Below are 13,460 nucleotides of genomic sequence, written 5' to 3'. Positions count from 1 at the left end.
TACATAAGAGTTTTAGCAACTGTTGCAAAAGTCTTGCTGTGTGTTGCCTGGTGTTCATGGTGAGGACAATTTTTAAGTGGTTGTGCGTCTCAGTACTGGCAGTTCTTTTAAGCTGATATTTAGGAAGTAATGATTTGCAGTAAGTAACCAGTATGTGTTTACAACACTGTGCATGTTGGAGATAAAACTGTTAATGGAAATAAAAAGCCACTTGTGAAAGCGATTCTCCTACTTTCTCACAACTACTCTGCTTTAGCTATGGCTTTAATATAATGACTAACAGTAAATGAAATTTTCAGTCTATTACTATGTAGCAAGAGCAGATCACAGGTAGTGTAGAAAGCATTTTGTTTTCATTTAACAGGATACATGGTATCAGGTGGTGTTGATTGACATTTCTTGGATAGTGCTTTATACAGCATTTCATGCAAATCATGTTTGAATGAGACTGCTGCATCAAATTACATTTCTTTCAGATTTATAGCCCTTGCAAATGTGAGACAGAGCCTGTTTAGCAGCTAGCAAAAAGCTTTTCTTTTGAACACTTACTGTTTTCACAACTTGATTGCAAACCTCTATAATTACAGCACTTAAGGTAGTGAAGGAATGATGAGCATTTTCTCTTATCAGATCTATAAGTAGTAGCAAGCAGATGCAGCATGAGAACCCTCCAGCTGTCAAATATTGTCAGGCTGGCATAAAGGGAATGCAGTTTAAAATGCAGGTGACATAATACCCAACATCCTCCATTTGCTGGTGGGCTTCTGATTAATCACGATTACCATACATTATCATACCATCAAATTTAATCATATCAATGAATTCCCATCTGCAGGGGGAGCAGCAGCAGCTAAACATGATGGTAACAGCTATTAAATTTGAGGGAAATAGATGGTCTGTAAATGCAGTAACCCTTTAACTTGTTATGCTAGTTCCAGTGTGCACACTCTCTTTAGATATGAAAATCAAACAGAAAACTTGTGCACTTAATTTTTCATAGCTTTTGTCATTTAACTAATTGCAGTGTAGGACTACCAAGGAAATCTGAGTTGCAGAATTAAACTTTTTTTTTTTGTATTCGTGACAGTAGATTTTCTACAGTTCAGTCTCAGCCTTGGTATCTGCTAAGTAGAGAATCAGAGAGTAGTTGAGGCTGGAAGGCATCTGGATGTTGGCTTGTCAACCCCCCTCCTGCAGCAGGAGCACCTTCAGCTGCTTGTCCAGGACCGTGTCCAGGTGGCTTTTGAATGTCTTAAAGTGCTCAGTCACCTGAACACTTGATAAGTTTTAATTTATATATAAAATTATATAAATAATATTTTAATTGTTTTGTATTTGTGTTTAGACTTACACAGATATTTGCATGTACGTATTTGTATACGTACAAATACATTGGTTCTGATTTATTTGTATGAATGAAGTTTGAACTTGTTAAGCATTATAAGCAAAGCAAAATTTGTTATTGAAGCACACACAAACACGTACTAAGGGCATAGTTTCATAGCCATTAATTAGGCACTGTTAAAGACTATTTTGCTGATGCCAAGATTTCTCTTACAAAGAAATTTAATTACAGCATACAATTGACTTGTTACTACAATGCAGTAAGACTAATCTAGTGCTTAAATACTGAATGTAGAGCTCAAATGTGTTTGTTAAAACATAGTCCTAGATGATAGTATAGTGCTTACTGTGCTGAGAAGTGTCCTTTTGAGGTAAACTGGTATATTTGTCATTATAATTAAAAAAAGAAGTCTTATCAGTAAAATTTTTTTTTTTTTTTTTGCCTTCTTTCAGTTCTTGCCATTTACTTTAGCATATGAAAGGAAAAAATGCTTCGTTAATGATATAGTACAAAGATGTACCACTAATTGTAGGAAAATGAGTTAATTTAAAAGAGTAATACATGTTGACTGTGCCATGCACAAGAAAAAAAACATTTTCAGGCCTTCATCTTCAACATGTGAGCAGAACCTGCAAGCACATGAATAGCCCTGGGTGTGTAAAGTCCTCTCATCAGAGTGTTTGCAACATCAGAGATGTGTTGAATATCCCCAAAGTGCAATTTCTATACAGAATTATAGATAAGCGATGTTGTAGCTTAACATCTAAACAATCAGATCTGAAATGTTACAAATCAAAGTCTAAGCTTGCTGAAATTATGGTATTTTTCTACAAAGCTGTCTTGTTTCTTTCTATTTTGGTGTAGGGTGATCTGAGCCCTTTTAGTTGAAAGGGGATGGGGAAGCTTCACCGCCCAGGTCAGATCTTTGAGATTCGCACATTGTGTTGAAATTAACTCTTAACTGCATTGTCAAGCTTGGAGTGTCGTGTAGAAACTTTGAGTTTGATCTCCATTATGTAATGCAATACTGGCCTCCTGAGTTTTGCTTCTAATCATTAGTGACGTGCAGGTCACCGAAATACATCAGGTCAGTAAACTCTAATAATACTTCCATGTGATAGTCCTTCGTCTTGGGATAAGTTATTCATTTTATATGCTTTTTATGCCAATAGTAGTGAAAGCTGAAGAGTTCCAAAGCCTACCATGCTTCTTGATGTTTATCTATTCCTATTAGATAAGCTAGCTTTCAGCTCAGAAATATGGAAAATGATTTTTATTGTCTCAAGGTGAAATAGTTATAACCATCTTCCTTTTTCATCATCCTGGCACTAATGTCTGTTGCACTCTTCTTTTTTTTCCTTATGATGTTCTGTGATGTTTCTATTTTGTACTTTATTTTTGAAAGTTAGGACTGTAAAGAGTGGTTGCACGTTCTTGTACACCAGACCCCTGGAGAGGGCTACAAACTAAAGTGAAACTGAAGCTCTCAAATGAGTTACTTTTAAACATCAGTTTAAAAAAATCACTTAACTTTGTACTCTGATCTTAGAGCTTTGATTTTTCTTTACCCTCAAGCAGTGCAGCCTGCTACAACTTCATACTGTTTGTAGCACCTGTGTCTCTTTGCTGTAGACACTCTTTCTTCATCCATACAAAAGGAATGGATAGGGAGTTTGGTTCTTCTGCACGTCACTAGTTTAGAATTTAAAGCCAAAGCTGGGATTCTGTCAGTGGTATCTTTCCTATTGCCTGCATTTCATTTTGGAGCATTTTCATGAGTGAGTGGGACCACTTGTCCAGGTGATTTTCATTTTGTGACTTCCATACCTTAGTGGTAGAATAGGTGAGAGTCCGGGAGCCTATCTACTGAGTGACCTATCCATTTGTTCTTTGTGGGCTCTTCTACTGTGTGGTGTCTTTATAAGAACACACTGAAATTCAGAGCATTTTTGCCTTCATTTGCAACATGAGCAAGTCTGTGCTTGATGTGTTAGGGGAGGTGCACCAAAACTTAACTGGAAAGGAATTTACCCTTTATAAGGGAATTTAATTTAGTCTCCTGAACTGTTTGTGTTGGTCACAGCATGCTGAAGAATGAGTTAACCATCCTGCTTCTTTGTTGACCATATCCTTTAGTTTCTTGATTGTGAGCTGGCCTAAACAACAAGCAATCCGTGTCTTCTCTCCTTCTTTGGACTTGTTTCCCATGATGGTTGGATTCCATATTGGAGCCTTGAGCGTTGTGATTTTCCATACAGATTTTATATGAAAATCCTGTTTTAAGATCACTTGTACTTCAGTGTCACAGTGGACTTTGTTATCTCCTGGAGCTGTGCAGTGTCAAAGAGAAGCTTGTTCAAGTTATGTGGCACGTTTTAGTATTAAAAATTAATTTTGGGTTGGTTCACAGAAGTAACCAAACTGTTCTTTTCCAAACTGAGTTTACCTTGACATTAGAATTTGTGCTGTCCATGTACAAGAACTAGCAGTTGTTTCATTCTTAAATTTCACTGAATCATTTATTTTCTGTATACTATGCTCTGTAGGTCAAAATACTTTGAAACTCGTGTGTATAAAACTCAGTTTGTATAATTATACTGTACGTTTCTACTTGAAGAATTTTAAGCTATATTAAAGATGCATGGAGGGGGGTTTCTTACACAAGAGGATGAAAAGTCAGTTCCTTGCACTGGAAGGTAGGCATTTTAGGAAGGCTTTTCAAAAAGTCTGGTAGCTGCTGAAATAAGAGGATTAACATCTTGTGACAGATGGCTATAGTTTTAATTGTCATAGGTTATAGTGGTCATTATTCTTTGCATTTAAACCATATAAGAAGAATTAACTGAGTGGCCCTGCTTAACTGTCAATGGGCTTCTCTTAGTTCTTTGCATTTTAAGTGAGATTAATAAATGAAAACATGTTGTAGAGGCAGGGTGTAATTTATTGAAAGATTCATGAAGTTTCAATGACATTGTTAAGGTATTTAATTAGTCTCGTGGAAAAAAAAGTGGAGTGACCCTTTTAGAGAAGCTGATAAGTCATATAATAGCTCTTAGATCCTCTTTATTCCTTGCTTTATAAGATTAACTTTGTGCTAAGCAATTTATGCTAAGTTTTCCCTTTTATTGGTAACCAAAGTTATCTGTGCTTCATGAATAGATTATTAGAGATAACATCATGTAATTAACAAGAGATGCAGAAAAGTAAAAGTACAATTTGTGTAAGAATTGTATGAGAGAGAATGTTAATTTCTTAACTAGGAAGGATATTTAAAGGGATAAAAGGAAAGCAAAATAGTGCAGTTCTTTGGAAGGATTAAAGTAACCTTATCTCGTGTTCTTTCAGAAGGTAGGATTGCCTCAGTGTGAGAGTCGTGTTCAATGAGCTATTCACAGCTCTAATGAATTGTAGACAAGTTTGCATTGCATTTTTTTTTTCCGAAAGTGATTGATAACATGCGAGTTAATTGAATAATGAAAGTAAAAGAAGAAATTGTGTAATGTGCATGAAAAATTGTATAAAAAGTCAATTGGAAGTATTGTAAATCATAGCACGATGGGGAGAAAGTGTGGATGGACTTTTTTTTATTGTCAGGATCAACTTTACAAAACTGAAGATTTAAGACAAAATACCTGTCAGTAGTACTTCACAGTGTGATTATGTGCTTTGAAGTATTTCTAGAATGTCTGTGATTGTGTCTCTTAAGAAATCCACACAGAACCCCATTTCCAGCGTAGCTGTGATTCTTTCATTGAGTTCTAAGTTCTCGCATTCACAAAAAAATGCATACAACTTTATGCATTTGCAAAATGTTGCTAGGATAAAATAAATGGTAGAAATCAGCACTTGCATTCCTGAAGAATTGAGAAGTCTGGCACAAAATTACTTTGGTAGCTTAAGAAAAAATCTGCGTGTTCAGTACATTGCTTTCATTGCTTGAGCATTAATGCATTTTTTTTTGGCTTACACAGAAAGTAAATATGAATACTAAAAGATCGGTAATAATGATGCTACATCAAAAATAGTAATACTGAATAATTAATCTGATAATGATGAGAAAGAGGGAAGCCTCTCCCAAAAAGCTGCAGTCTGTGCTCTTCTGGTCCTTTCTCATGCAGATGCTCGGTAACTCAATCTTCAGAACCGCTGTCCGTATGAATCAGAGCCAGCCCTGTGGGGTCTTGCTGGGAAGGCACATAAATATTTTGTCCCTTCCCCCAGTGTCACAGTTGGCCCCAGTTTGGGACTGGAAGTTAAATTTTACAGCCTTGACTGACTGTATGAATTTGCAGTTCTCTCTTGCATTTCAGCTGAACAATTTAACTTGAAAATAGGTGGTTTTGAACTGCATGGTGTTTATTAAGTAGTTTCCAAAAATGTATCATATGGTGAGGTGGTAGTTAAAGTGATTTTTTTTTTTTTTTTTGTGGTAATAGTTAAAATGATTTTTTTACAGGGAGGCTTAGTGTGTATTGAATAGTTGCTTGTTATTTGAAACTGTCCGCATAGCAAAACCATGAAAAATGGAGGTAACTACTGTGCATATAAAGATTTATTATGCATCTATGTTACAGTATGCTTACTTTATCAAAAATAGACCATTATGAAAACTGGCTTATGCACCTGCTCTTCATTAATTTTTGAAGTTAAATAACTGCGTGGTCTTTTTTACAAAATACCAGCGGTCACTTAGGGATTATTTGTAGCAAATACTTGCTGAATGTAGAGTTTAGTGCTAATGGTAAAATAATCCTCTCTGAGAATTATAGTTTGACTGCTGTTAAGAAGGAAAAAAGCAACCTCAGACCTTAATCAGTAGAAAACTGCTGCATCACTTTGTACAACTTTTAGGGCAGAATGTGGCGTAAATAAAGTTGTAGTATGAGTGTATTCCTAGAAATTGGCAAAAAGAAATATGATGGTATTTCAGAATAACAGATGAGTACCTCAAAACTTGGAAAAATATTCACTATATTTTGCCTTTTTTTTTTTTTTTTTCTAATGTTTGTGCTTGGAAGCAATAACTCTGATTGAAACTTTCTTTCACATGTAGTGTGTGAAATTACTCCATCGCTGTTGGAGCTTTCCTGAATGCTGGAAGCAGAAGAAAAATCCCAGCAACATAAAATCTAAAAATAGAGATTTCTCCCCAACTGTATTACAGTGATTTATGGGCAGAATTTTAATTCTCTTTTTAGGGGTACTAAAAGAAAATCTGGTTTAGAAAAAAGAAGTGGAGGTCAGACATTTTTCACTGACGTTAGAAGGAAGCAAATTGAACTGATTTCTGTTTTTAGAAGCAAATATTGATAATTCATTTTTCTGCAAATAGCAAATGACTTTGCAATTAACTTTCTGTGATTGGCCTTTGGTTATCAGCCAAGAAATGTGATTAGTCATAATTTACTAGTTCTTTAAAATGCCTCGTACAGATGTTAAAATCTGCGGGTGATCAAATAAGTGGGTATTGCTTAATGATACTCTGTTGTTTTTATAGCACGCTGCTTTGCTATACATACACTGGCATATACTTCTGTGGCTTCCCCACACTCAAAACTTCTTGATTGAAAACAAAGCACAAAAAACCCACCACCTCAGTTCCGTTGTGCGTGGAGAAGTGCTGTGGCAGGGAAGGGTCATTGCTTTAGTAATCGCATACAGCACTTCAGCACTAATGATTTCTGACAGAGACAAATCCTGCACATTGCAGGATGTGGAAAGGATTTTCATGTTGTTTTAAATGTGAAGTGGAGAAAGAGGGTTGGCTTTAGGATTCAGGAATACTATTATTAAAAACTTGCTAGCTTCTGAGTTTAACATCATTGAGTGGGGGGGAAAAAAACCCAGCATCCTGAACTGTGAGGAAGAGGCTGATAAGGAAGAGTTCAAATTATTTCCTTCGTGATTTGATTTTGTTGAACTGTTTCGGAGCTTTCACCCAAGCGTGCTGTAGGATGTACTTTCTGAGGTATAATGTGAACAAAACCAGAGTGAATTTCAGTGCATCTTTATGGGATTTGCTTTTTTTCTGCAGTTGGGTAACTTTTTAAAGTCAATGTAAGTAGATGAGGGGATATATTTGTTTCTAATGTGGTTGACACCCTTGCATCTGTGGGATGCTTGGTACCAGTATTGCTTACGCTTGTGGCAGTAAAATACCTTGCTGGTTGGTGGTGTCTGTAACTTTGTAATTATCCATACTCTCCTCTTTGTTCTAAGTGTGACATTTTCTGATCTAAAATACCTTAAAGTTTTAGAAGTGAATGAAGTTTATTTCAGAAATGTTTAAAGCTTGTTTATGGTGGGAAATATAAATTTGCTCTCAGTGTGCATAGCATTACCAGACTTCTGTGGTTTAAGCTAATATATTCTGCTGGTTATCTGCCTCATTTGGAATTGTTTTGCTTGGAACTGTCCCAAGACTTCCATTCTGAGACTGAAGTGCTTTCATTCTAAGGGTGAAACGGTAGAAAATACTGTTTTGTCCAAGAAACTGTAATTCATATGTTATATGGTTGCTCCATTTTTTTCCAAAAAATAAAGTATTTGCCTAAATATATGTTGAGACCTGTGTGAAATTCAGCAGCAATTTCCATTCAGATGTGATTTAGGGCTGCTTTGGGATGAGGTGCATCCGATCATAATAATGAGGGTGCAGGATGTCAGAAGAGGGAAAGCTGCTGGGAGGAGGCGTTTATTTAAAATACAGATATAGAATCTCTTTTTTCCCAGTGTGCTCTCATTTTCTTCTCCTTCCCAAGCATGAAAAAGAGAGTAAATGGCCTGCACTAAGTGCACAGGCAGGAGAGTCTGGGGCTGCGTTGGCTCTTGATGGACTATCATAACATAAGACAGGAAAACCTGCTGGTGGTACAGAGCTGGAAAGCTGGATCCCAGCTGGGATTGGGACCCAGTGATAGTGATGAGGATGGCAGAATGTGTCTGAAGATCGAGTAGGATTAGGAGAAAACTAATTGGAAATATTGTTTAAAGACTTGAGAGTTTTTAAGTAAAGCACTCAGAAAATAGGAGAAAAACAGGTTACCTGCCTGAATTTTCTCCCCTCCCCAGGTGACTCATGGGACTGTGTGCTGTAAATAAGAAGCAAGATAAAAACCACCCAGTGTTGTGAAAACTGCCCTGGTGAACTGGTTTCTCCCCTGCCTCTGTTGGAGCGGCTGTATGCATTATGCAGCAACTAACAACTAACTGCCAGTTGTTTGCTGGTGGCCTCCCTTGGGCTGTGTGGTTTGTGGAAACGCTGTGTATTCCCAGTGACTGAAAGAGCTGTGCTTTAATATGCTTTTATCCCCAAGGCTTTCAAGATGAGGGACTGCCTTTAACCCTAGTTTGAAAGGACCTTTGGTAGCTCCTGTGCACGGTGATGATACAGGTGCATTTGGGAGCAAGGGGGCAGCATCCTTAAGGTTCGGCAGGCAGCCAGTGCTGTTCTCTTCAACTGGAGGGAGGGTTCAGCTGGAGTTGAATGGGCTGGTTCAGCTAAACCTGAATGGGTTTTGATGGTACAAATAAATGTCTCCATCCCAAATATTTCCCTCTTCCTCCAAGTGCTACAGCTTGCAGACAGCCTTTGAAATTTAAAGGTCTTGGTGTTTTCTGTGGGTAACTACCATTAAGTAGTATGTACGTTACAAAGACTGTCATGCTTGAGTGTAAAATGATGTCTTTTCACTAAATGAAATACCCACAGGAGACTGGCTGACTAGGAGCACTGGCAGCAGGATATAGAACCTTTAATCTCTGAGTGATAAAGTATTTACAGCTGATGGCTGTATAATGACATAAAATATGTAGTCTCGCTTCCAAATGAGGTCTTAGTGTTTCAGATATCCCCACTTAGATGTTTTCAAGAAGGCCACAGATTTAATATTGGTTTGATGCTCGATGATACTCTCATATATATCTGTGGTCCTTGTAAATCCCAGCTGTAGCTTACTTGCAGAGTGGTGAGAAGCAGCTTTGCTTTGTGCTGCTTTGGTGAACAGACTTCAGTAGCCAGGGCAAATACTTGGTTTTGCTGTGCAAGAAATTTTTGAACCAAAATGCTAATATTTTTGCTGTACAAATAGAATAGGGTGAGACTACATATTCGGTTATGGCAGCCTGTTGGATAAATAATAAACCTTTGCTGATGACTGTAATTCAGTTTAGCAGGGAGTGTGTGCTCTGAGATCTGTTCTGAAAGGCTTATCTTCAGCAATGGCAAGTTTTAAGGTTTTAGATGAACACCAGATGGAGATAGAGCAGATGCCACCACTAATTTCAAAATTGTGTTAAGTGGAAAACAAGAACGTGCTTAGATATTATGTTCATTGCTTATTTGATTTACTCATACATAATAAGGAAGTGTTTGTGACTATAATGGTTTATGTGAGGCATAGCTTTTCTGTTATCAGAGGCTGTCAATGTCCTTTGTCAACTTTTGAAGTAAAAGAAAAAATGGTAATAGTGTAATAGTGTTACTGACTTGAGTGTTCTTTCTGCAGAGTTCTCCTTTTAGATTAAGGTTCTGCTTTCTGCTCCACATAGATTCACATGACATTTAAAAGAAATAACTTAATGGTGGAAAGATAATTTTTCAGCCTTTCTTATAATGCTTCAGATGCATTATATATAGACTTTTTTTTTTTTTTTTTTAAGATTTCTTTAATTTTCAAATGCCACAACTCCCCTCCCCCACTATAAGTAAAGCTGCTTCACTTCTGTAGCTTACATTGTACCAAATTGATGGCACAGAATAGCATGGTTTAAGAAGATAAATGTCAGGAATGTCTCATAAAGTAGACATTCAGGTTTTTTTGGATTAATGGAAAAGAAGGTCAATAATTGCATGGATTTCAATAAGCTTGAGAATAAGTGGCGTTCCTGTGGTGCTAGTGATTATTAAAACATTGTGAATTCATTTCAAAGTACTGTACCGAGGTCTAATATCTCTTCTATTGTGAAGGGATGACTCAGTAAGGGCTGCCAATTTGAAGAGATGATAGTAGGTAACTCCGTAAATCAATTGGATTTTAAGAGGAGAAAAAGTTATAGCAGGCAAAAGATAATTCTCTGAATGGTAGTCTTTATTTTTGTCTCATTTAATAGGTCCCTCCAGACTTCCAGCAGCATGCACCTGGACCTGTTCCTACCAACTTCTCCCAGGCCCCACGGCTGCCAATGCAGGATCAGTGGAGAGGCCCACCTCCCCCACCGCCACCTCTCCCTCCTCCACCTCCTCAGGACAGAGACCCTTTTTTCCTAGGAGGTAAACCTTTTCATTTCAATTAATGTACAAAATATACTTCTTGTGAAGTAAACGTGCAGTTTGAGGAAGAACCTGAAGGCTCTATTTGATGTAGCCTGCCTAGTACATGCCAAAAATTCCAATGACCTGGTCTCTTTTCTCCTCTTTTGATGTTGTTTTCTGTTGACCATTGATTTATGTATTTCTCCAACTATAAAATAAAATTAGTATCAAAGTAATTGCTGCAAATTGTTGCAATTTGTTATATTTTAAACACCATACTCTCTGGAGTATGTGTACACTATAGAAATCTGTTAATATTAGCTGGAATGTTAGAGCATAGCAAACAAAATAGTAGTTTGTGTGTATGTAGACTTATGTTTAACATCTGTATGTTATATCTATATATTATGTACAGACCTATTTAAAATTAACACCTGTGTGTAATATTTATATATAACGTATATGTTATATACATTTTTCCTGTACTCAGAAGGATGTAAAAAGTTGCTGAATATCTGCTCAGCAGAAGTTCTACAAGTTCTTATGTGCTTTTAAGCACTAATCACTGTAATCCATTTCTAAAATACATTCTTAATTCCTCTTGTCTTCAGTTGTACTGGTGCTTTGAGCATCAATTCCTCTTAAAAACAAGTGGCTGAAGCCAGAGAAACATGACCTTGAAATTAGGCCTTAAAATTATGAAGTCTCACGTTTTTGCTTTTTTACCAATTTCAGGTTACTTTTCAAAACGAAATGTTTGCAGTTCAAAAGCACTCTTGTTTCCCAAGGGTGGTTTGTCATTTAATTTCTTTCCTGATTCCCACAGATCCAAGATTTCCCAGCCATCACTTGTTTGAGCAGCGGAGTCCCCCACCGCCACCGCCTCCCCCGCTTCTTAACAGTCCGCACCCCGTCCCTACCCAGAGCCCGATGCCGTTCAGCCAGCCTGGGCCAGCATTCAGCCAGCAAGGACAGCAGCCTGTATTTCCCAGAGAGAGACCACTAAGGCCAAACATACAGCCTCAAGGTCCAGTGGGAATTCTCCACTTCAACCAGCCAGGTTCAGCAAATCCACGGCCCTTCATTCCTCCGAGACAACAGTTCCTACAAGCCCCAGGACAGCCCTTCCTTGCTGCACATGCACAGCCTAACATGCAGGTACAGGTTTGCAGTATGGAGGGGTCCTAAAAGAGGTGTTTCAGGTGGCCTAGTTCTGTGTTGTACTCTTGTTGATGTATAGGAGTAATGCAGCTAAAACTGAGTTATTTGAGGTAACAGATATGAGGCAGATTTACATATTTACATACTTTGTCTGAAAAAGTGATTTACCTTTTTTCTTCAGTTGCCAGCACTCTTGTTTCTGATAGCAGTCTACACACCAGCCCTGTTTCTACAGTAAAGTTACAAAAAACACCACGATTTGCTTAACGCTGCTGGAAGCAGAGAAGTTGTAATGTTGTTTGGTTCAGCATCGTATAGCTCCTGATATTGCTTTAGCTCCGCAGAGGTAGGGAGGGCTGTCCCTGTGCCAGTCCCGGAGCGCCCTCTGCTGCTCAGCCCCGTTGCTCAGCAAAGAGCTAAGCCTCCTGCTGCCCGAGAGGGAGCTGAGCTGCTTGCTTGATATTTTGGGGTTTTGCATAGTGATGCACATGGCTATGTTTATTTGGAGGGTTTTCTTTGTGTTTTGATGTAGGGAAATATTGAGGTCTGGTGATGTTTGTTTGGAGAAGGAACAGTTTGGGGAATTAAAGAAGAAGGAAGGGGAGAGCAGAAAGCTTTTCATTTGCCTTTTTCCACTTAAGCTGTTGACTGTGTAAATATGTAACTTCTTTACATAGCTTCTGTTAATCCATCTTTTCCTCTCAGTATATTTTTGATTTAGCTTGGTCCATAGCTGCTCACAAGTTTGTTGTTTTGTGGACTTGGGAGGCTGGAGCTGCTTTTTTGAGAGGTTATTACTTTGAAACTAAAAGCAAATAATCTTTTTCTTCATATGAAGGGTCCCTTGCATCCTCCATTGCAGCCTCAGCCACAGCCTCAGCCTCAGCAGCACCATCACCAGCAGCAGCATCATCACCAGCAACAGCAGCAACAACACCATCATCATCTCCAAGGGCCACCACAGCCCTTGATGCCCATGAACCAACCACAGTTCAGGCCTCACATACAGGCCTCACCGCAGCAGCCAAATAACAACAGAATGCAGTGTCAGCAGCGGCAGGGTCCAATGAAGCCAAGGCATGTAAGTACCACTTAGTGTTATCTTACATAGTTCTGCATGGGCAATGAAACTTACCATGTAGTTTTTAATTCTCATTTATTCCTTTTCTGCTCTGCCCCTTTCTTTTCCTTTTTGTTTTTTTTTCTCCCTTCTCTACCTTGGTCATTTTATAACCTACTTCCACAAATAGCATGTCTATCTTGTACCTTTTTTTATTTCAGTAGCCAGTGTTTTCTTGATTTGGCTCCATTAAGAAATTATAAAGATTTTCCAAGAACTGTCAGTAAAGGATTTTGGAGGATAAGTTTGCGTTATATTTAAAACTGCACATAGTCTGTGACTGTGTGGGAGCCCAGTTCTCTGACACTTGCTTTGGTTTGAAGACCTTTCAGTAGCACTGCAAATAAGTGTTCTGGTTCACATGGTGCCAATAATGTCCTGTGAGTTTGCAGCATGTTCTGTTGCTAGGTGGGTTGGGGTGACACAGCAATCTGTAGCAGCGCTCAAATTATTGTGACTGTAGTTGAGAAGAATGATTTTAATTAAGAAAATAAATCATAGTGAAGCTGATTTCTGAGAAAGATGTTAAATAAGTTATTGAGTGTTGCTGTTAATTAAAAAAAAAAGTTAACGTGCTTATT

General features: G+C 37.9%; 1 protein-coding gene across 5 annotated transcripts in view; it reads left to right on the top strand.

Annotated features, from left to right (window-relative positions):
* RBM33 (RNA binding motif protein 33) overlaps nucleotides 1-13,460 on the top strand; it is a 95,063-nt gene that overhangs the window by 43,241 nt on the left and 38,362 nt on the right. For all 5 annotated transcript variants that reach the window (XM_042816462.1, XM_042816461.1, XM_042816463.1 and 2 more), the window contains exons 11-13: nucleotides 10,457-10,616; nucleotides 11,425-11,756; nucleotides 12,598-12,840. In XM_042816462.1, coding sequence (XP_042672396.1) covers nucleotides 10,457-10,616; nucleotides 11,425-11,756; nucleotides 12,598-12,840 — 735 coding nt within the window. The remainder of the gene's footprint in view (nucleotides 1-10,456; nucleotides 10,617-11,424; nucleotides 11,757-12,597; nucleotides 12,841-13,460) is intronic.

The sequence above is a fragment of the Centrocercus urophasianus genome, unplaced genomic scaffold, assembly GCF_019232065.1.
Source record: "Centrocercus urophasianus isolate 14NV4802_14NV808 unplaced genomic scaffold, USGS_Curo_1.0 seq_16, whole genome shotgun sequence".
NCBI lineage: Eukaryota > Metazoa > Chordata > Aves > Galliformes > Phasianidae > Centrocercus > Centrocercus urophasianus.
This window is presented reverse-complemented; position numbering and strand designations above follow the sequence as displayed.